At 38.9% G+C, this 21,358-nt stretch overlaps 1 protein-coding gene across 19 annotated transcripts in view; it reads left to right on the top strand.

Moving 5' to 3' along the window:
• CCDC88A (coiled-coil domain containing 88A) overlaps nucleotides 1-21,358 on the top strand; it is an 84,421-nt gene that overhangs the window by 4,649 nt on the left and 58,414 nt on the right. For all 19 annotated transcript variants that reach the window (XM_064145999.1, XM_064146000.1, XM_064145998.1 and 16 more), the window contains exons 4-5: nucleotides 15,223-15,331; nucleotides 18,935-19,004. In XM_064145999.1, the coding sequence (XP_064002069.1) occupies nucleotides 15,223-15,331; nucleotides 18,935-19,004 (179 nt within the window). The remainder of the gene's footprint in view (nucleotides 1-15,222; nucleotides 15,332-18,934; nucleotides 19,005-21,358) is intronic.

The following is a 21,358-nucleotide window of genomic DNA, read 5'->3' as shown; positions in this document are numbered from 1 at the left end:
TACCAAGAATACTTCATACCTTTATTGTACCTCTATATCATAATTTATGCGTTTGCTGTTCCTCTGTGTCATACTATTGAATTGGACAAATTTGTCCAACAACTATGGACAAATCCTGTATGCAGAATAGGTGATGTGTAGAACCAATGTCTAAAAGTGAGTTAATTTAATCCACTGTTGACTTCCATCACACTGTTATTTTCATTACTTATTATTGAATATATTAATTTGCTGTATAAGACATGCTAAAAACCCCTTTGCCTTTTCTCGGTGTCTTTTTCACTGTCTAGATCCCCATGCAGGCCTCTCAGGCCCAGAGAACTTTCCAGGTGGACCAGCTGACTGGTTTTTTCCACCACTGTGTTGGTGTGTGCCTGGAATGTGTAGACTACTTCATTGACTCCTTTTCTGAGCCTTTAGTTCTGTGCTTTTTTTCCAAGCAGTTGACCTTGCCAGACCATACTTCTGACTTGCCTATATCTTTCTCTGAAAACTGGACTCCATCGCTAGTATCTGAGCCAGCTGCCTGGCTCTTTGAAAGAGCACAGGAGCATGCACTCCAATTAACTCTTTCTTGTGAGGAAGCCTACAAAGGGCAAGTGGAAGCTTCAGCCAGACTCTGACTGGGTGGGGAAATGGAAAGAAGTTGGGGTAGAATGAAATTGATGAGTTTAGCAGTAAAAGTGTAAGTTTGTATTTTAGTAAAAAGTCAAATACTGTTAAGTCTTCACCTTTCTCAAGGCTAATCCATTTGGTGTATGCTTTTCAGATATGCTCTGTTGAGCATCCATGGACGCAAGGTACTCGTTATTCTAGTAGTTTGTGAGAGTTGTTAATCTTTGGAGTGTTTCTGCAACATAGGGCCTAGGTGTTGGTTTTTTTTTCCTACGAAAAGCTGAATTTCTAACATTTCTTTTGTAAAGAAACAAATTCTTTACAAAATTCTGGTCCCCTGGAACGTTCACCAAGATCAAGATTGGCATTAAAACCTTCTGATTTTAGAAAAGGGAAAGATAGCTTTTATAGTGTAATAATGCTTAATTTTAGACTTGAACATCTGCCTGCATGGAGCTTTGAGTTGGGTGAATGAGGTGGACATGGGCTGGCAGCTGCCTTTGAGGCGCTTAAGGTTTTTATAGATAAAGCTTGAAAAAGTACATATTGAATGTGGAATGCTTGCAGTGTTTGATCTTTGCTTGTGTCTGTATTAGTAGGTGTTTCATGCTCTAATTTTTATACCAGAAAGATCAGTTTGCCCATATGGCTGAGCTGCTTTGAATTGTCCTGAAGCATTGCCATATTTCTTGGTAGTATAGCAGCAGTAAGTTCCAGGGTTTTAGGTTAGCTACAAAGGCTTAACTTGGGGCGATCAGTTTGCATCTTTCCTTTGGCAAGGCTGTGTCTCCTGGCTGCTTTAGGGATCTCTGCACCACAGATCTTCGCAAAATATTGCTGTGCTCTGATTTTTCTTTTAAAACCTGATTTAGTTAACTGAGCAATTGATTGCTGAATCATGCACATCTTAATCCTTAGCTAAGTTTGAGAGGCTTTCCTCTAGATTTTCCTCATTTGTTTCTTCTATTAAGAAGGGGTTCTTTGTGTTCTTTCCTATGTTCACCTTATTTTTTATTCCTCCTCATTTTTCTCTAAATAGCAGTTAGTTGCCAGCCTTGTCTTTCTTACTGTACCACTTTTCCCTATGTGGTCATTATTTAGGTATCAAGACTGTTTTTTTGAATGCTGCCTTGTTAGAGCACATGATTTCAATGGTTAGAGGTTATTTGGTGATAAGTATCTCTGTTTGTTTAATTTTAAAGAGTCTTATATTCATGCCTTAAGATACTCCAAAGAGGCACAATCCCTTAGTTGTTACTAAGCAGTATTTATAAAGTGCACCCACATAATTTCATTGATAGTAAGGCTTTGAGTCAAAGCAAGGCCACTGCTTGACCCAATCTCTGTTGATATGATTTATTTGCTTACTCTGAGGAAAAAAATAAGAATTATCTTCTGTTGTATTTTTGTATTGGAAGATCGTAAGGGATGAACTTATAGGAAGCTTGTATTATATTCCTGACTGTTGAGTGAATCTTTGTGTTGAACATTTAGACATACTTGAAAACTTGCTCCCTTTTTTATAGTGGTAGGAGATAAAGTCCACTTCAGTTTATTAGAGGATTTTAACTTACTTTAAGCTGCAGGGAAATGTTTGCTCTAGTTTTTGTCTTTGTGTTTCAGACTACTTTCATTGTGCAGTACTAACTGGGAATTCACAGCTTCAGCAAGGTTCAAAGTAAAGAATAAAATAACTGAACATTTTCCCAAATATTTCAAAGGAGAAATGGGTTTTGGTGGTGCTAGGATTATCAAATAAAAAGCAAAGTACATACTACTGTGTTGTTGTAAACTGGTTAGGGTAGAAGAGGGAAAAATTTGCATGTACAAACAATAATCTCTTGAGAGGGGGTTTTAAAGCTTAAATAAAGAAGACTGCATAAACGTTTATTGCTTTTAAATCCTACGTAAGTTATTTTTCCTTACATTAATATTTTAAATAATTGCAAAGCATGTTAGCTCCACAAATGTCATTTACCTGAGGGCAGTATATGTTTGTTTCCTTCTGCCCTATACTTGCTTTCTGTTTCCTATCTGTGGTGACAGCTTCCTGGCCGTATTCTTCTTGCATAAGTCTTTCTGATGTTTCTTCCAAATGACTACCTGTATGTTTCCAAGGTAGATTGTAAATGCTCTCACTTTAATGCCCTCTGATGCTTGGTATCAAGTCATGCTGCATCTTGGATCCATCTCTGTGAGCACTCTTTTATACAAAGCTGATCTCACTTGTCACAGGACTATTGTGGGTGTAAATGTTAGCAGTGTTGCAGTGGTCAGTTACATTGAGGTGTTAATTGCAAAATCCAGTAGTTCTCAGTTACCCTGTTAATTAGTAATGGAATGAACAGATAGTAATTAGAACTCATTTCCAAAGTGAAAGATATTGGCTCAGAGGGAAAATAACACACAGTGCCTAAAGTAGAAAGCAAAACTTTAGTATTCATTGTCATTAGTTCGTTTAGTTCTGGGCCCTCCAGTTAGGACGGACATCAAAATGCTTGAGCGTGTCCAGAGAAGGGCGACGAGGCTGGTGAGAGGCCTTGAGCACAGCTCTACGAGGAGAGGCTGAGGGTGCTGGGGTTGGTTAGCCTGGAGAAGAGGAGACTCAGGGGTGACCTTATTGCTGTCTACAACTACCTGAGGGGTGGTTGTGGCCAGGAGGAGGTTGCTCTCTTCTCTCAGGTGGCCAGCACCAGAACTAGAGGACACAGCCTCAGGCTGTGCCAGGGGAGATTTAGGCTCAAGGTGAGGAGAAAGTTCTTCACTGAGAGAGTCATTGGACACTGGAATGGGCTGCCCGGGGAGGTGGTGGAGTCGCCGTCCCTGGGGCTGTTCAAGGCAAGGTTGGACATGGCACTTGGTGCCATGGTCTAGCCTTGAGCTCTGTGGTAAAGGGTTGGACTTGATGATCTGTGAGGTCTCTTCCAACCCTGATGATACTGTGATACTGTGATTAGTACTTTGTTTCTGTGGTATGTCCATCTTTTTTCCTGTTTGTCCTTTGTAGAGTGTATAATTTTGCATCCTGTACCATCTCCTTGCCTTAGTTTAATTTGAAAAGTAATCCAAGTACTACAACAATCTTACTTTACCTTTTCATACAGTATTTGCTAGTAGAACTTCTGCAATTAAACAAAACACAAACTCAAAGCCCCAATAGGACAACTCTTGTAAGATACTTAGATTTGCGAAGTCATAAAGTGTGTTTGTCACACTTTGTTTCTCATATATTTGCTCAAAAAGGTTTTGTTTGTCAAGTTGTTTCTTCTGGGAATTCTCAATTATTTAGTACCCAGGAGTGTTTCTTTTGTGTGACAGCATTACATGTTCTGTGATGCTCTGAATCTAGTGGATTTTCTTTCCGTTGTTGGAGCTTCAATTTGGTGGAAATGAACTCACCTTTCACCAGCTGTGGAGCTGCTGCATTTTCTCATTGATCGCTGTGCTGTGGAGAGCTTACACAGGTTACTCAGTGCAGTGGGTAGTGACTTGCTATTTTCAGTGACAGTACATCTGATAGTCAAGTTAAGTTGTTTTATCCTATGATATAGGAATGGCTATTGCTCTGTAAGCTTCAAAATTAGGAACTTTTGGAAGGACCATACAAACATGTGCTTAATAAATGAGAGGTGAGACAGTTTATGTCCTCTCTTACTTTCTCCTATATTTTGCTCACCTAAATGTGTATTCCTTATTACTATTAAGGAAAAGACAACGGTATATCTGGGATGTTCTGTAATGTGATTTTTTTTTTTTTAAAACCCTGGGAGGGCAAGACTAAAGGTCACCAGACCTCTTGAATACACTACGATTTCTGTTTGGCTTTTTGTACATTCGTGTGTAAACCTCATGAAGGGCAAGTGTAGAGTCCTGCACCTGGGGAGGAGTAACCCCATACATCAGTACAGGTTAGGGGTTGACCTGCTGAAAGGCAGCTCTGCTGAAAAGAACCTGAGAATGCTGGTGGACATGAAGTTCACATTAGTTAGCAACATGGCCTTGTGGGCAAGAAGGCAAATAATATTCTGGAGTGCATTAAGAAGAGTGAGGCCAGCAAGTCAAGGGAGGTTCTCTTCCTTTTGTACTCTGTCCTGATGAGGCTGCACCTGGAGTATTTTGAGTTCTGGGCTCCCCAGTTTGAGTGAAACAGGAAACTACTGGATGGAGTCCAAGAGAGTGCCACAAAGATCATGATGATGCAGCTTCAGGCTGTTTAACCTAGAAAAGAGAAGATTGAAAGGGGATTTTAGAGCGTAGAAGTCATGAGAATGGGACTGCACGCTTTTCTGTGGTGCCCACTGATAGGTCAAGGGACAGTGGGTACAAATTGGAACGCAGAAGGTTTCACTTAAACGTAACGAGAAACTTCTTGTCACAGTGGTGGAGTGCTGGAACAGGCTGCCCAGAGAGATTGTGGAGTCTCCTTCTCTGGAAACTTTAAAAACCTGCTTGGATGTGTTCCTGTGCAATCTGACCTAGACATACCCACAATGGGGGTTGCACTAGATCTCCTGAGGTCCTTTTCAACCCCTACCATTCTGTGAATCTGTAAAGATGGGAGCATACACCTATAAGGGGATGTCTCTTCATGCAAATAATATCACTTAAAGTGGAGCCATGCAGCAGAGTAGTTGTTGAGGCTGTGAAGCACAGCAGAGTGATACTGGTGGACGAGGAAGAGATGGGGTTACTCTGCACAAAGGCTGTGGCACTGCTTCAGATGCAGCTATTCTAGCACACTTCAACCATGAGTAATTAGGCAGCTCCTCTTCTGTGAGTGCCAGCAAGAATGCTTAGACACTATGCAGCTACCTTGGTCAGATACTGAAGAGCTAAGACAGGGAGTTGGAAAGCTGTCTGCATATGCTCTGTATCTACTGATGTATTGTTGACAGTGTGCTCTGCGGTCTCCAACAGCCAATTGACTTTTTGGCCACTCGGTCATGTTTTTTTTTGAAGTAGGCACAGGGCTTCAGCCTCCTGATAGTTTATGATGTTGGATTAATTCTAGGAAATAGGGCTCTATACGAGACAAAAAAGCCTCCTAAAACTATAACGTTAGGATGAGGCAACCCCTCTTTGATACAATTGCTGAACGTTTTGCATATATTGTCCATCTTTCCTAAGTGTAAAGTTGGCCAAATATCTTTAAATTGAGATCTTAATATACACCTGGTTTTGTGGTAAAGGGTATTTCAGCATACGTAGTATCATTAGGTGTTTGTGCAGACATCTGCAGAACTACATGAGCATTTAACCTGTGTGTTTATTACTGCTGGAACAATATTGTCTCAGGGGTGTTTCAGAATTAAGAAGTAGATTGTCATAAATGCCTACAAAAAAGGCAAGAGTGATTAGTAGATATCACAACATTTATAGTTTATTGCAGATTAGGATTAGAGCATACTTTTACTGGATCCTGTGTAAGAACAGAAAGACATGTCTAAGCAGGATTCAAAAGTGCAAACTTGAACAACTCTAGAACATACATCACTTGCCTCTTCAGCAAGTCAGACGAGGGTCCTCCATGTGTAGTAATCGTGTGAATGGTTTAACATACCCTGGCCATTGCATTCAGTGTCATCAATACTTGTAGCCTCGGTGTTTATGTATCTTCTACAGTGCTATCCAAGATGTGGAAGGATTTATTGCCATCTATTTTTCAGATAAGATTGTGCCAGTTTAGTTCTGTGTATGCTCCAGCATGGTCTGTGTCATGAATTATTCTTTGGGAAATCCTCCATTTAAGTTCATTACTATCAAGACAGAAATCTTGATGAACATGTGCCAGAGGTATAGGAAAAGAGTTAAGATTCCTTTTTTCTGTATCTTTTTTATATGTTTAGCATAGGAATACCCTTTAGCAGCAGAAATTGATTATACTAATAGCTGCAGGAGGAGTTTCAAGTATGCCATCTTGCACCAATGTTTCTAGAGCATGCATGATCGCAAGATTCAGATACTGACAATAGGATACTTCAGAATCTGCCCCATTCTCTGATACTCTTAATTGCTGCAGACTGATGTTTTGTCTACTTTGGACCATGGTTTAGTGGGCATAGCAGTGTTAGGCTGGATGATCTTAGAGGCCTTTTCCAACCTTAATTCTGTGATTTGGCTGTTATTGGTGATTTAAAAATTAATCAGACAGTGCAGTGATGAAGGCCAGTGCACTGTTTGTCCCATATCACAAAACCCCAACATGACAGAGGTTGGAAGGGACCTCTGGAGACCAGCACCCTCACAGGAAGGTTTTTTGTTATGTTCAGGTGGAATTTCCTTGTTCTAGTTTGTGCCTGTTGTACCTTGTCCTGTCAGTGGGCACTACTCAAAAGGCTCTGGCCCCATCCTGATGGCCTCCTATGACAAAGTTACTGCATCAGTAGACAAGGTGAGAGCAACTTATGTCATTTATCTGGACCTGAGCAAAGCCTTTGACCCTGTCCCACATGACATCCTGATCTATAAGCTGGTAAAATACGGGTTTGATGGATGAACCACTTGGTGGATAAAGAGCTGGCTTGATGGCTGCACCCAAAGAGTGTATGTCAATGGATCTATGTCCAAGTGGAGGCCAGTGACAAGTGGAGTCCCTCAAGGATCAGTACTGGAATTGGTCTTGTTTAGCATCTTCATTGGTGACATGGACAGTGGCATTAAATGCACCCTCTGCAAATTTGACAGCTACACGAAGTTGTGTAGCTGACATGCTGGAGGGAAGGGGTACTGTTCAGAGGGACCTTGACAGGTTGGAGAGGCGGGCCAATGCCAACCTCCTGAGGTTCAACAACATCAAGAGCAGGGTCCTGCATCTGGGTTGGGGCAGTCCCAGGCAGCGATACAGGCTAGGCAGTGACTGGCTTGAGAGCAGCCCTGAAGAGTAGGACTTGAGGGCTGCTGGTGGATGAGAAGCTCAACATGAGCCACCAGTGTACACTTGTAGCCCAGAAAGAAAATCGTATCCTGGGTTACGTCAAGAGCAGTGTTGCCAGCAGGTCAAGGGAGGTGATTGTCACCCTGTGCACCACTCTTGTGAGACTCCACCTGGAGCGCTATGTCCAGTTCTGGGACCCCTGTTACAAGAAAGATACGGACATTCCAGAACCTATCCAGGAAGCAGCCACAAGGATGATCAAAGGGATGGATCGCATGTCCTGTGAGGACAGGCTGAGAGAGTTGGAGTTGTTCAGTTTGGAGAAAAGGCTCTGTGGAGGCATCACTGTGGCCTCCCAATATCTGAAAGGGGTCTAGAAGAAAGCTGGTGAGGGACTTTTAGGTGTTGGGTAGTGATAGGACTAAAGGGAATGGATCCAAGCTAGAGGAGGGTAGACTTAGATTAGACATTAGGAAGAAGTTCTTCACCATGAGGGTGATGAGACACTGGAACAGGTTGCCCAGGGAGGTGGTGGAAGCTCCATCCCTGGATGTTTTTACGGCCAGGCTCCGGGCAACCTGGTCTAGTGGAAAGTGTCCCTGCCCATGGCAGGGAGTTTGGAACTAGATGATTCTTCAAGTCCTTTCCAGCTCTAAAGATTCTGTGATTCTGTGATACTCTTTAGATCTTGGTAAGTACCGATAAGATCTGCGCTCATCCTTCTCTAAGCTAAACAGCCCCAGGTCTCTTGGCCTCTCCTTGTCAGAGAGGTGCTCCAGTCCCCTCATCATCTTCAGGGCTCTTCGTTGGACTCTATCCAGTAGTTTCTTGTCTCTCAAGCTGGGGAGCTGGACACAGAGCTTCACATATAGTCTCAAAATATATGCAGAAGTGCTTCTGGTAACTTCATGGCTTCAGTGTACTGACATCTCTGATGTTGCTTCAAATGTTTAAAGAAAATTGGAGATTATCAATTATTCTCCATTGAAGGCCCTCAATTTATTTTAACAGTAAAATGACACTGCTGTATTAAATCTCATTACGAGTCACATTTTCTACATGTTTATTATTTTCTTCCTAATAGTAAGTAATGGACAGGCTGCCCTGTTATTTGACATCTATTAAAAAATGGTGGTATGAGTAATTATTGAAATACCTGGCAGAGAGCAAGAGTGAGCCTGCATCAGTATTCCATTTAAGGAAACTTTGCAAAATATAACACAAGAGGCATTTATATGTAAAAGTGAATAGTGTGCTACTGTAAACTAAGATGCAGAGAGTCACAGTCAATATTTATGCCCCTTTGAGATGTACACTTGTGTAGAATTTTTTCAAATGTGTGTTTTTCAGCATTTCACTATACTTAACAAATACATTCAAGCAATGATATATTTAAAATTAGAGTGTGTTATGAGACTTAATGATTAAGTGCCATCAAGGAACAGATGGCAAGAGAGGACACAACTGGTATGCAGTCTGCATAGATTTAAGCATGAAGCCATTAAGCTATCACATTCCCATTTCTGATAGATTTTGGTCAATGAAAAATTAAAGACACATAATCCCTGATTATATGAGGTCTCAATCTGTAACGTTTGATACTGGTAGTAAGTCAAAAGCACTGAAGTTCTGTCTGTAATCAGGAGTTTTAAACTAATGCATTATTGGGCAAGATGCTCTTTTCTATTTTTATTGCTATTGAAATTAATGTATCTTGTCATAAGTAGGTTGCCCTTAAATGTAAAATTGCTTAAGGGTATCTTTTACTGCTCAGCTTCCTATTGACTTCTGGACAGATTTGCCCTATTTTGCTAGGCTGTTTGCCACTGAAGCAGTTCAGTATCTCCACCTAATAAAAGCAGCATGTGTTGCTTTAAAAACATTTACAGTCTAACTAGCACAGTAGCCACTAAAATCTGATGTCTTTAAAACCCTGTTTTTAAAAGTGATGTTTTACAAAGGTTTACTTTAGAATCAGTTTATTTTCAAAATTTTTCATTTGCATTTTATGTCCCTAACAGCATGTGCTAATTTATTTCAGTGGTATTGGATTAAATGTATTCTCATAAACAGAATGGTTAAGTATTCATAACATGAAATTATAATTAAAAAATCCTGGTCATAAAAATTAAATAATTCAACATATAGATACAAGTAATGTATTAAAACCTGTAATAAATCAGTTGCCCCAAAATGTATACTGATTTAAAGATGGGTGCTCTTGAGAGCAATGCAGACCTTGGTGATTTGTTTAGAGTGTTACCCTTCTGTATGTATCTTTCACTAGTTTTTCTCATCAGTTATTTCAAATGCTTGGTGAGAAAATTAATATGCCTGTTCCTGGCTTGGTCCAGTCTGACAAAATACGATTATACAAACCACATATAATGGAAAATGTGTAGCTGACATTATGGCATGTTACCTCCTCTGAGCGGAAGAAGTTAAGAAATCAGTACGTGAAAAGATGGATTATATTAAGTAAGTTTTTTTTTCTTTTTTTTGTGAATTAAGGAGTCTACTAAGCTCATTTTTGGGAATGAAGGTGGATTTATATTTTTACATAATGAATGCCCTTCTGAAGGACCTAATCACAGTTCTTTTGGTAATAGTACGTGGTGTGAGAATTGATCTGTCAGGCTGGTCTTGGACGTTCAATGCGCTTTGCAGGTCAAAACTGACAGTTCAAACATTATCTGAAAGCTAGAAATCACTGACTGGAGATTAGGGAACACTGATAAATACACTGAAGTATTCTTCTACTATGTGGCCTCTCTTTCAACACATGGGTCAGTTTAATAAATAGCCTACTAATACTCAGTATTCATTATAAAATATAATAATTTAGTAATGTATTGTGGTTTGGTAATGTATTGTGGTAATAATTTAGTAATGTGTTGTGGTTTAATGATTTAAATTACCATAGTACAAATGTAAGGTCTTATTTGCACTGGAAGGTACTGAAAGCATAATTTTACTCTGTGAAGAGTTAGAAATCACATTTTTCCAAGTAGAAGTCATCCTAGTCATTGCTAACATATCAATTGAGTGTGTCAAGGACAGCATACCTGCTTTGCCTGAAGAACAGAGACCCAATATTACAATCTTTACAAACAACTGACAAAATCTGAGAAACAATACTTCCTACTAGCTATAGTGAGTTATTGAGACTGAATGTTCTATACAACTTATTGTAAAGATTGTTACTGTTAGTACTGATATTTAAATAACTTATTGTTCTGATCCTTGAGCAAGAAAACCTTGTTACTATTACCTGTCTTAAATCTATGCTGAAAAATGTTGAGAAAACTTTGAGGTCTGGGTTTCAGGTGGACCTGTCTTTTGGAAAAAAATAAGATAATTAAAATTAGTTTATTCTGTGTACTGGTTGTCCTGAGGCTGACATTCTGATTTTAATTGCTGACAGTCTGCATGAACAGAGAATTGTAAAACTGGAACATTATTTTTTTAAAGTGGTAAAGATACTGTTCCAGAGCACATCTGGGGCTCAGTTTTCCCAGCAAAATTCAGTCTTGGTAAACTGTTTTCTGTAATTCCATGCTAATATCAAGAGAAGTTGAGTGCTTTATTTTTATCCAAAACAGTATAACTTCTATATTCTGGCATATAGCCTGGAGTTTCCATGAAGTGTAAGGAATATGTGTCAGCCCTTGACTTTACAAGACTAATAAACAGAATTTCTGATTGTGTTTGCTAATGCATAATTGGGTAAGAGTTGATCCCTATTATTAAGGATTAATCACAGAATCCCAGCATGATGGGAATTGGAAGGGACCTTTGGAGATCACCTAGTCAAATCCCCCTGCTAAAGCACGGTCACCGAGAGCAGGTTGACCAGGATCGTGGTGTCCAGACAGGTTTGGAATATCTTCAGAGACAGACACTTCCTAACTTCTCTGGGCAGCCTGTTCCAGTGCTCCAGCGCCCTTACAGAAAAGAAGGTTTTCCTCATGTTTAGATGGAATCTCCAGTTTATGTGTATTGTCCCTTGTCCTGTTGCTGGACACCTCAGAAAAGAGTCTGGCTGCATCCTCTTGACCTTTTGCCCTTACAGATATTGATAAGCATTGATGAGATCCCCTCTGAATCTTCTCTTTTCCCGGCTAAACAGCCCTAAGTCTCAGCCTGTCATTGTAAGATTGATGCTCCAGCCCGCTCATCATCTTTGTGGCCCTCCTTTGGAACAGTAGTTCCCTGTTTCTATTGATCTGGGGAGTCCAGAATTGGAAACAGTACTCCAGATGTGGCCTCACTGGGGCAGAGGGCAAAGAGAACCTCTGTTGATCTGCTCTTCTTAATGCAATTACAATGGAGAAGGTGAAGCATAAGAATGATTTACTGTAGGACTGTTGCCAAGAATCTGCTAAAGTGCTGAGGTTCCATTAGCATCTGTTAGTGCATTATTTGAGATGCAGTTTGTTTATTTTTGTACTATGGGGAGAAAAGTTGATATTCAGGAGTAAAGTGTAATGACATCTTACAGCTCCTGATCTTGCTGATTAAAAAAAAAAAAATAGTATCATCATATAAAACACAAAGCTGTATCTTTGGTGTATGTAAGTCCCAGTAGAGATATACTGTCCGTTAAAATATGAAGTAGTGACAAGGGTATGGAACTAAGCATTTGCATCCTTGAAGTCTTGGGCACTAATTGCCTTTTTTGATTTGTTTTTTCTCCTTCTCCACACAGCCATCTGACACTGATTGTTTCTGCTGTTTCTGAGGGGCTTCTTTCTGTGTCAATTTCCCATTTGCAGTATTAGGATAGTAATAATTAGTCTTAAAAGTGTATAAAACATTTATGTTTACATAGCATTACCAACTAGTGCCATGGAAACACCACTGCTCTCCGTTTTGAATTCTCCAAAGGGAAAGTCATCTAAAATGTTGCATTTATAGAAATTCTGGTGAAGATGATGAAAAAGCCTGGAGATAATCCGTTAGTCATTAAGGTTAGAGATTAAGATTAAGGGCCCAAATCGGCCTTTTGGAGATACGAATGCAGAAATAGGAGACTTCAGCTGATCTCTGTATGCCATCAGATCAGCAGGATTTATCCTGGATTTTCTATTCTGATTTTAACAAATTTGAATGAATTTCAGTTTGGAAGGGAGTTCAGTTATGTGCATTTGCAAAGCATAATGATTTTTAGCCCATGTGGCTGCAAGTTGGCTGATTTAATAATCCAAGGTGACATCTTAGAAGTCACATAGTTCGGGGTAATATATTCTAAAATGTACTGTAATTGTTTATATTTTTGTTTAGGAACATGGTGATGAGCATTTAGGAATGAGGCAATTACTCACGTGAGCATCTATGTCCTAATTTCCCTAGATTTATATTCATATGTGCAAGAAGAAAGGTGATGTGCTTACTTCTTTTTAAAATGGCCATATTTTGGAGGTTCCTTTTTGTATTTGATATGACTTCCTTTCCCAGCACTTTTTTAATGTTATTTTTATCCATGCATACAAGACAGGAAATTCTGATAGTAGTAAACTGAAGAAAGTATGTCAGTAGGTCTTTTAAAAATTAAAACATGTTAAAACCAAAGAAAGCTGTAAAAGGCAAATAAAAGTTTGTTTAGATAAGTTTAAATGAAAAATCCATACATTTTATATACAATATACATTATATACAAGCATGTGTGACACTACCAAGCAAAGTGCATCACAACAGATGATACTGCTGTGTTAGGTGGAGTAGAGGGAGTAGCTCATTTTGGGATGTTTATTTACAGATTTCAGTTGAATTAAGTATCTAAGTATCTGGGCAGAAATGTAGGGATCACATGTATCAGCAATCTTGTAGGATGGGGGGGTTGGCAGTGACATTTCTTTTCCCTCTGTATTTGGTTTTATCCACTACAGTGTTGTGGTAATTTTTATATTATAGCAAATTACTCCTCTTCCTGCATTTGATTCCTGAATATAATCTTTTAACTGTATCTCTGTCCTGCTGCTGTCACACCAGGATCATTGGTGTGCACTTTATCAGGGTCATTGTCTTTTATCAGGTTGCCATAGTGTTCTCTGACTTTTTTTTTTTTGACTGTGGATTTATTTTTTTTTATTCCTCCCAAATTTTGCCGGTAGCAGTTCTAGTAAGTGGATTCTGTATTCCATTGTCTAAATAATTAATGACAGTGTTGAATAAAACCAGACCCAGCAGACATACACCCTTGCGGGAGCCTCCTGCTTGATAGTGAGAAGTTGGTAGGTTCTTGTTTGAGTGCAGTACACCAGCCAGCTGATGATGGTGGTATCATTAAATCAATAATACAATTAAATATCAGAAGTTGCATTCTGCAGGTGTATAAAGTATTTCTGTAAAAGTTAAGAAACTTCACTTGGCCATTCTTCATGAATTCTCTAAGCCTTTTACAGGGTGTTATGGGGGAGTTGCATTGATTTATTTTTTTTTTTACATCACAATGAGTGGTTGTCACATTCTCTTGTACATGGTTAATAATGTGGTATGTTAAGAGGTAATTGAAAAAGGGTGACTTACCTGCATTTCCTCAAATCCTTTCAATGTTTTGGAGGAAAAGATTGATTCTGTGGTTTCCTCTCTGAAGCCATGCTAAACCAGAGAAAAAGTCTCATAGTATGAAAGAGTACATGATAAACTCCAGTTAATAATCCCTTTGTTGACAGATTTCAGTCATCTGTAAATAGATGTAAAATAATTGTGTGGTAGCATGCTGAATTTCATAATCCTTATGTTAAAGAGGGACATAGAACTGCTTGAGAGAGTCCAGTGCAGAGCCACGGAGATGATTAAGGGAATAGAGCAGGTAAAACTAAGCGAGCTGGGGCTCTTTAGTTTGGAGAAGAGGAAAATGAGGGATGACCTCATCAAGGTTTATAAGTATGTAAAGGGTGAGTGCCAGGAGGATGGAGCCAAGATCTTCTCAGTGATGCCTGATGGCCGGACAGAGGGCATTGGGTGGAAGTTTAGGCATAGGAAATTTCATGTAAACATGAGGAGGAATTTTTTCACTGCGAAGGTGACAGAACACTAGAACAGGATGTTTAGGGGGGTTGTGGAGTTTCCCACTCTGGACATGTTCGAAACTTGCCTGGATGCTTTACTGTGTGATATAGGTGATCCTGCTCTGGCTGGGGGAGTTAGACTAGACAATCTTTTGAGGTCCCTTCCAAACCCTGACATTCTGTGATCCTGAAAGTTAAAACTTGGTGGTTCAGTGCCTCATGACAGTAAAATAACATTGTATAATTCTTCAGTATTTAGGTGTTCATTAATGTAGCTGGACTGAATTCTGTTATTCTAATTGTCTGCATCAGTGAAAATGATTCTTGATGATTATTCAGTATGTGGTGGAATGTTTATGCTAGAGCTGTGTTCTGCTTTCTGTATTCCATCAGGGATGGATGGGGCTGCTTATATAGAAGTGCAGAGCCATGAAAATTTGTTCTCCTTGCAATTGTGATGGATGCTCCAAATTACATGTTGTGTTAATAGCCAAAAAGGGTGCTAAGATGAGTAGCTCTATCAGAGATAGATATTTCAAGGGTTTTTTTTTCTGTCTTTGGCAGTCACTTCCACAACTCCCTATTTGTGAACAGACAAAAAAAAAGGCATGGTAACCAGTAAGTTGTTATGCTGGCACATTAACTATATAATTTGTTTTATACAGAGAGTATTAAAGTTTAATGTTCGCTGTGTTTAATTAATTTTTTTTCTTCTTTCAGTAATCCAAAGTCTGCTAATCAGAGGATAAATAAAAAAGTAAATAATGATGCATCATTAAGGATTCAAAATTTGTCTATTTTGGTGAAACAAATAAAAACATATTATCAGGTCAGTAATTTTGTCTTTCACGCTTTGCCTGAAATTTTAGACCTCTAAAATAGCCACTGAATTTTTGGTGGGTTTGTTGCGATAGGTTAGAGCTAGTACTGTACCTTCTAGATGCAGAGCCTGAACAGTGTCATGGGTGCGCTATAGTGCGACACTGCAAATATTACCAGTGTGCTTTACAGTGTGTTTTTTATTGTTCTTCCACACTTGTCTGCTCATTTCCTGCCAGGAGAGTCCAGGTCTGGGAGAAAATTCTTTATCTGCCTCTCACAGTGCATTGTGGTAGGGCATGTGCCAATGTGTGCTTTTCCACCTGCATACACATAGATGTTTTCAAAAACTCCAAAGTACAGTAAAAATTCTCATCTGTCACTTAACTGCAGTGGTCCACCACCGTACATCTTCACAGCTAGCACTTTGCACCTCTGCTTGCTTTACATCATTCTTGGCAGCTACCATGTATGCTATGAGTGCTGTCTGCTAAGACCTGTGTGCTTTCCGTTTCCTGATGCTTGGTTGTTTTTAGCCAGTCATTAATGTTTCACAAGTGATACAGCAAAAGGCATGAACATTCACAGTAATGATCTTTATTTGAATACAGAGCATTCCCTGGCTATACACTATCAGCTGGTTCTAGTGCAACAATATCAGCTAGAATCATTTGCACTTGGTTAAATTAGCTCTGTGTGATTCAGGATTGGGAATGTTGCTCCAAACCTTTGCATTAGAAATTATTTTCTTTTCTTCTTTTTTTCTTTTCCCATTTAAAAAATACACAGTAAATGTTAAAATCAGTCATCATGACTTTAACAATTCAAGTTTGTTGCTGTGTAAGCATAAGCTGTATAGGCTTGCCTATACTTTTTTTCCCCCTTTCTCTCCCCAGTTGCTCAAGCTTCTGATTTTGTGAGATGCCAGCCTCTTCACATAGTGCAAATGAGGAAAGCTTTACTAGGAATAAAGGCGTTTAGTAGCTGAACTGAAGCACTTGTTCAAATTGTGTTTTTTTGCATGCATTAATATTCACTGAAATGTGCCCACGTGCATGCAGGGAGCATTATGCACTGTGGTGGTTTACTACGTGGGCTGTAGTCTTTGTTTCCTTAAATATAGTGCAGGTTGGCAGCTGGGGTTTTCCCATAGCCTGTACGTGGGTTAGCAAGGCAGCACAGTAAACATGGTTTCAAGAAGGCATCGGGTTAGTTCCTGTCAGCTGTGAAAATACCAAAGCAGAAAAGTTATCTCTTGATGGATGCCTCTGGCTCAATCTGAGAGGCCTCTCGTGGTCTGGACTATGCCTTGGCAGAGGCATGAGCCCTCACATCACATATGCAGGCATCATGCTTGCTGTGTATTCTGAACAGAATGAGATCTGAGAGTAATGAACGTGGAAAATAATCACTGTATTGAGGTATGTGATTAATTAATGCCTAGAATATTGGGTAGGTATAAGGTACTAACAGATATGGGGATTTTTAATTCTTACCATTACAATATCCTAACTCTAAAAACTTTTTTATTTTGGGTTTGTGTGTGCTAGTTTATTCCATGTGTTTCTACAACATCTGTGGAAAACAGTGTCTCAGTTTAGTGAATAATTGCATCAGTGTTGTATATGTGCTTGTCAAAAAACCTGCACTGATAAAATATAACATTCAAAATTAAAACAGATGAATAACAAGTGTTTTTGTTCCTCTATCATCTTTCTTGTCGTCTGTAATCGTGATTACATCTCTTCTTCCAACTGAAGCTGCTTTAATTGTTTACAGCAGCACCAAACTCTTACTAGGTCCCAAACCAGTCTCTTGAGAGTATGCCTGACAGCATAAAAGCATGGAATTGTTCTGATTTTAGAAGAACTAATCTCCTTTTAAGGTTTTGGTGTGCTTGGGAAGTTTAATACAGTGAGCTTCCGTGACCCCTCTGGGTGCTCTGGCAGCCTCACTTGCCAGATGGTGCGTGTCTTCAATAAGACAAATGCTAGTGAACTCTAGAACTAGTTTGTACAAGGAAGGCAGAATTTTGCAGATCAGCTTAATTTATTTTTGCAGGTTGAACAACAGGTAAAAGAATTAATGAGTTTTGGGACACGCAGGTTCTAATTTCAGGTTTTTAATAGAAGCAGTCATTTCAAAAGCTAAACACAAATAGAGAGCATTTCCACTGAGCTTACTGATGAAGTTAACACTGAAAGAAAAGATGGTAGACATATTTGAAGCAAGGTAGAAGTGTAAGAGAAGAGGTGATAATGTCAGTCTATAGGGGATATATTTCTTGACAACCTCTGCTTATACTCTGCTTCACGGTAAGAAAGTTTTATAATAGCACTGTTGAATTATTTGAGCTGTCACAACATCCCCCCCCAAAAAAGCCACCAATCCCCTACTTTTTAAAGTATGTGATTGTCTTTCACAGTGGCTGTAAATGCTTACTGAATTCCTTACTTTATCTGGTTTTTATTGACTTAGAATTTTCTGTGGAGCATTTAATATCTTATTTGAAAATCATCTTTCTCAAGATCTCTAAAGTGCCAAGAGCCAGAGTGTTGAAATTCATGATGTTTGAATAGACCAGAGCTATTTTCTCCCTTGTGCAATGAGTACATATTCTTCAGTCTAGTATCAATCAATTCGTATGTCATTATTATGTCTTAAATGAACTGGTGAGAACTTTCAAGTATAGCTATAGCTAGTAATTTCCAAAGATGTTTTTTAAGAAATGTCAGTTTTGAAGTTTGATATAAAACGGGACTTTTGTTATGTTAGGTTTTTTGTTTACAATATAACACATAATACTTACTTTTTGGATGTAAAATGGTGATGGTTCTGGATTTAGTTGTGTTTTAATGTGAACATTTAATGTATTAATGAATCTGACACTGTGGAAAAAACAAAAATGGATGGCATCTGCTGTGAGTAAACATCTGGGAACAGGGGAAAGACTATTTTGCTACAGAAGAATTAGGCTCTGTCTAGACTGGGGATTTGACCTGATTACAGCCATTACTGGCTGACAGAAACTCTCCATTGGTACAATCTATAGCATAGATAGAGCTGCTGCTTGAGTATGTGGGACTTAACCAAACTAAAACTCCACGTGATCACACAAATACAGTTTCATACTTTTATATTCAGGATTGTCCCAGCATAACTGCAGCAAAATAACAGAAATTTTCACCTCTGTGTTTTGGCAAGGCCAGCAAGACTACAAATATAAAATAGAGGAAATTGATCTTTTTTAGTATAAATGCAACTTGGATCTAATAAAATAAACATCTGTCGATACGGTAGAGAAAACTGAACATTAATAATTTGCAGGAGTTTTGCTACATTCTGAGACACAGGCTTAAGATCTGTAAGCCAGCTCTTTGCTATGAGAGGATTTTACTGTGTTGAAATGATCTTGGAAACCAGTAAAGGCTTTTGTAGAAGTAACTCATGCATGTAACCTTTTTAATTGGAGTCAAATTAATTACGATCGAACATATATGTATTAGGACTTGAAAAATTGTAAATTACTTATGTAATAATTTCGTTTTAACATTTGAGGTTTGCTTTTGTTCAGTGCATTTGATTTAAATAATATTTTCATTAACTTTTACAGGAGACTTTGCAGCAGTTGATCATGATGTCTTTGCCAAACGTACTAATAATTGGCAAAAATCCTTTTTCTGGTAAGTTTATTTTTGAGATGAAAATTTGTCATTGGTAAGAATTTACATTATTTCATTGGAAATAAAATTTATATAGGCTCAAGTCTGTCAGTGGAAGATTGTGTAGATACTTTAAGCAAATAAATAGTTTGATAATGATGAGTAACTTTTTCTTTGTTCACACCAAAGGTCCACACTTTAGAAAATTGTGTTTTGTCCACACCTCAAACACTGTCTGTCACTAGGAAATTTATACTGAAATGAAGTACATTTCCCAGCAACCAGTGAGCCACTGATAACAGCAAAGTACAAGCTTCATGTATTCCCAGCTACTATGCTTTCAACTTTCTTTACCTATGCCACCCCTGAGAAAATTGGCAGTTCAGTGCATCTCACTTGATCTAACTCCTGTTAGCTAACAAGGGTTAGCTTGTCTTTCTTTCTCCAGAATTCTTCTCCTCCATCGTTACCTGAAAAATGTTACAACTACCTTCTTGCTTTTTCCCCTGAACTGACACTGTCTTCTCCATGCTCCCACCTTCTCTGCTTCCAGCTCTGAGAGTTGCAATTTTCAGACCAAGAAAATTAGCCTGTGTGGACCCAGCTGACTATCCACAGCCATTTGGGAATCTCTGCACCATGCTCTCAATTCCAGAAGCACGGAGCAGACACACCTGGCCTGCATGGAGCCATATGGATTGTGCAGAATTTATTTACTTGGGTCTAATGTGTCCCAGGTGTTCTACTTCTGATGTTCTGAGGTGCTCCTCAGCAGAGAGGTTAGGCACTGTTCTAACAGGCTGTGTAGCTTCCCTTGGCTTTTTTAATTTATTTAAGATGTCTTATATACCATGCTTCCATGTATGTGAGACAAGACTTTTCTCATGAGCAAGAAGAACCATCTATGTTACCTCACTTTTCACTTCCAGGGTTCATAATGTTGATAATTTCCATATCTCATCTGCACATATCCCATTTATGTAGGTATCGTGATTTAAATATTTTAATTTTTACTTTCTGCTTTTGAATATTGCTGCTTCCGCTTCTGAGGTCATGACTTTTTAAGTTTTCATGTGTGTAGATGCTGTAATCTGTCATATATGCACCAAGAAGCTTGAATGTGGTCTCTCCTTTTCCAAAATGACAGAATGTGTTGTTCTTTTATATTTGGAATTTCTTAAGGTTTTCAAAACACTCCACGGATTTTCCTAGAGATCAGATTTAGTGGGAAAACAGATTTAACCCCCTTTCCCCACCTGCCCCACCTTAGTATTGTTTCTGTAGCAACATTTTTAATTATCTCTAAGATATTGAGACAAAACGTGTCTTAACAGTGTTGTAGATTGTAAGATTAAATTTTATTTAAAGAGCAGTGCAAAACCCAACAAAGATGCTTCAGTATTCGGTTGTATGCATAAAAATCCTATGCTTTAGTCATTAGTAAGAAAGCTTCTTCCTGTTTCAGGACCTGAGATAAGTCTGTGCAGCTTCTGTGGTTTGGCAGCTGGAACCTCAACTGGTGTATGCATTGCAATCCTGTGGGGGCGTTATTTGATTTGGGAGAAAATAAGGTCCACATATTAAAAACATTTGTGTTATATATATGGACAATACTCTCAAAGATGTTTCAGCTTACTCTTTGAGTTCATGGTGAAGTTTGAGCTGAATCAGGAGATAGACTTGTTCCTTCTGGGCTCTATTCAGAACGTTTTCCCTTTGAAAGCTCTTGCTGTGTCCACTTGAGGAAAATCTCGTCTTTATAGGGATTCTTAAGCAATTTCTTTTTTTTTTTTTTAAGACACGTCTCCTAGTTTCTCCCTTTTGCACTACTTTGCAAGGAATGATTAGTCAAGACATACTAGAAGGTGACAAATTACAGCAGGCAAGGGCAGATAAGATTTCAGGAAGAGAACTGTGTTTCTATCAGAGGCTGTTGGCTAATCAAGGAAAATGCAGCGAATGCTGGTAAGAAGAGGTCATCAGAGACTCTATCAAGAAACATTTCAGTTGAGCTAATTGGCAGGAAGCCAGTTTGAGGAGAAAACTGGAGGAGAAGAGCTACAGGCTGTGATTGTAAATGTTAAGTTAAATTATAGAGGAAAAGGAGAGAGGAGATAATGATGAGGCAAATGTCCTTTGATGGGAGAAGAGAAAATATTAAAATCAGTTCATGTTTCTGAAAGAGAAAGCCAGGGGAGGGTGGAAGGCTAACAAAGGATGTGGTAGTCACAGATAGGAGTGAGTGCAAGGAAGATCACAGTATAGGACAGAGTCAAGATAAAGTTCAAGCGGTGAGTTGGAGGGTGTAGAAGAGAATGATCTATTTCTGTATTTGTGAAGAAGAAAAGCATAGAGGATGGTTGGTAGCAGTGGGA

Source organism: Pogoniulus pusillus, chromosome 7 (assembly GCF_015220805.1).
Source record: "Pogoniulus pusillus isolate bPogPus1 chromosome 7, bPogPus1.pri, whole genome shotgun sequence".
NCBI classification, from domain to species: Eukaryota; Metazoa; Chordata; class Aves; order Piciformes; family Lybiidae; genus Pogoniulus; species Pogoniulus pusillus.
Note: the sequence above shows the minus strand (reverse complement) of the source record. Positions and strands in the feature narration are given on the sequence as shown.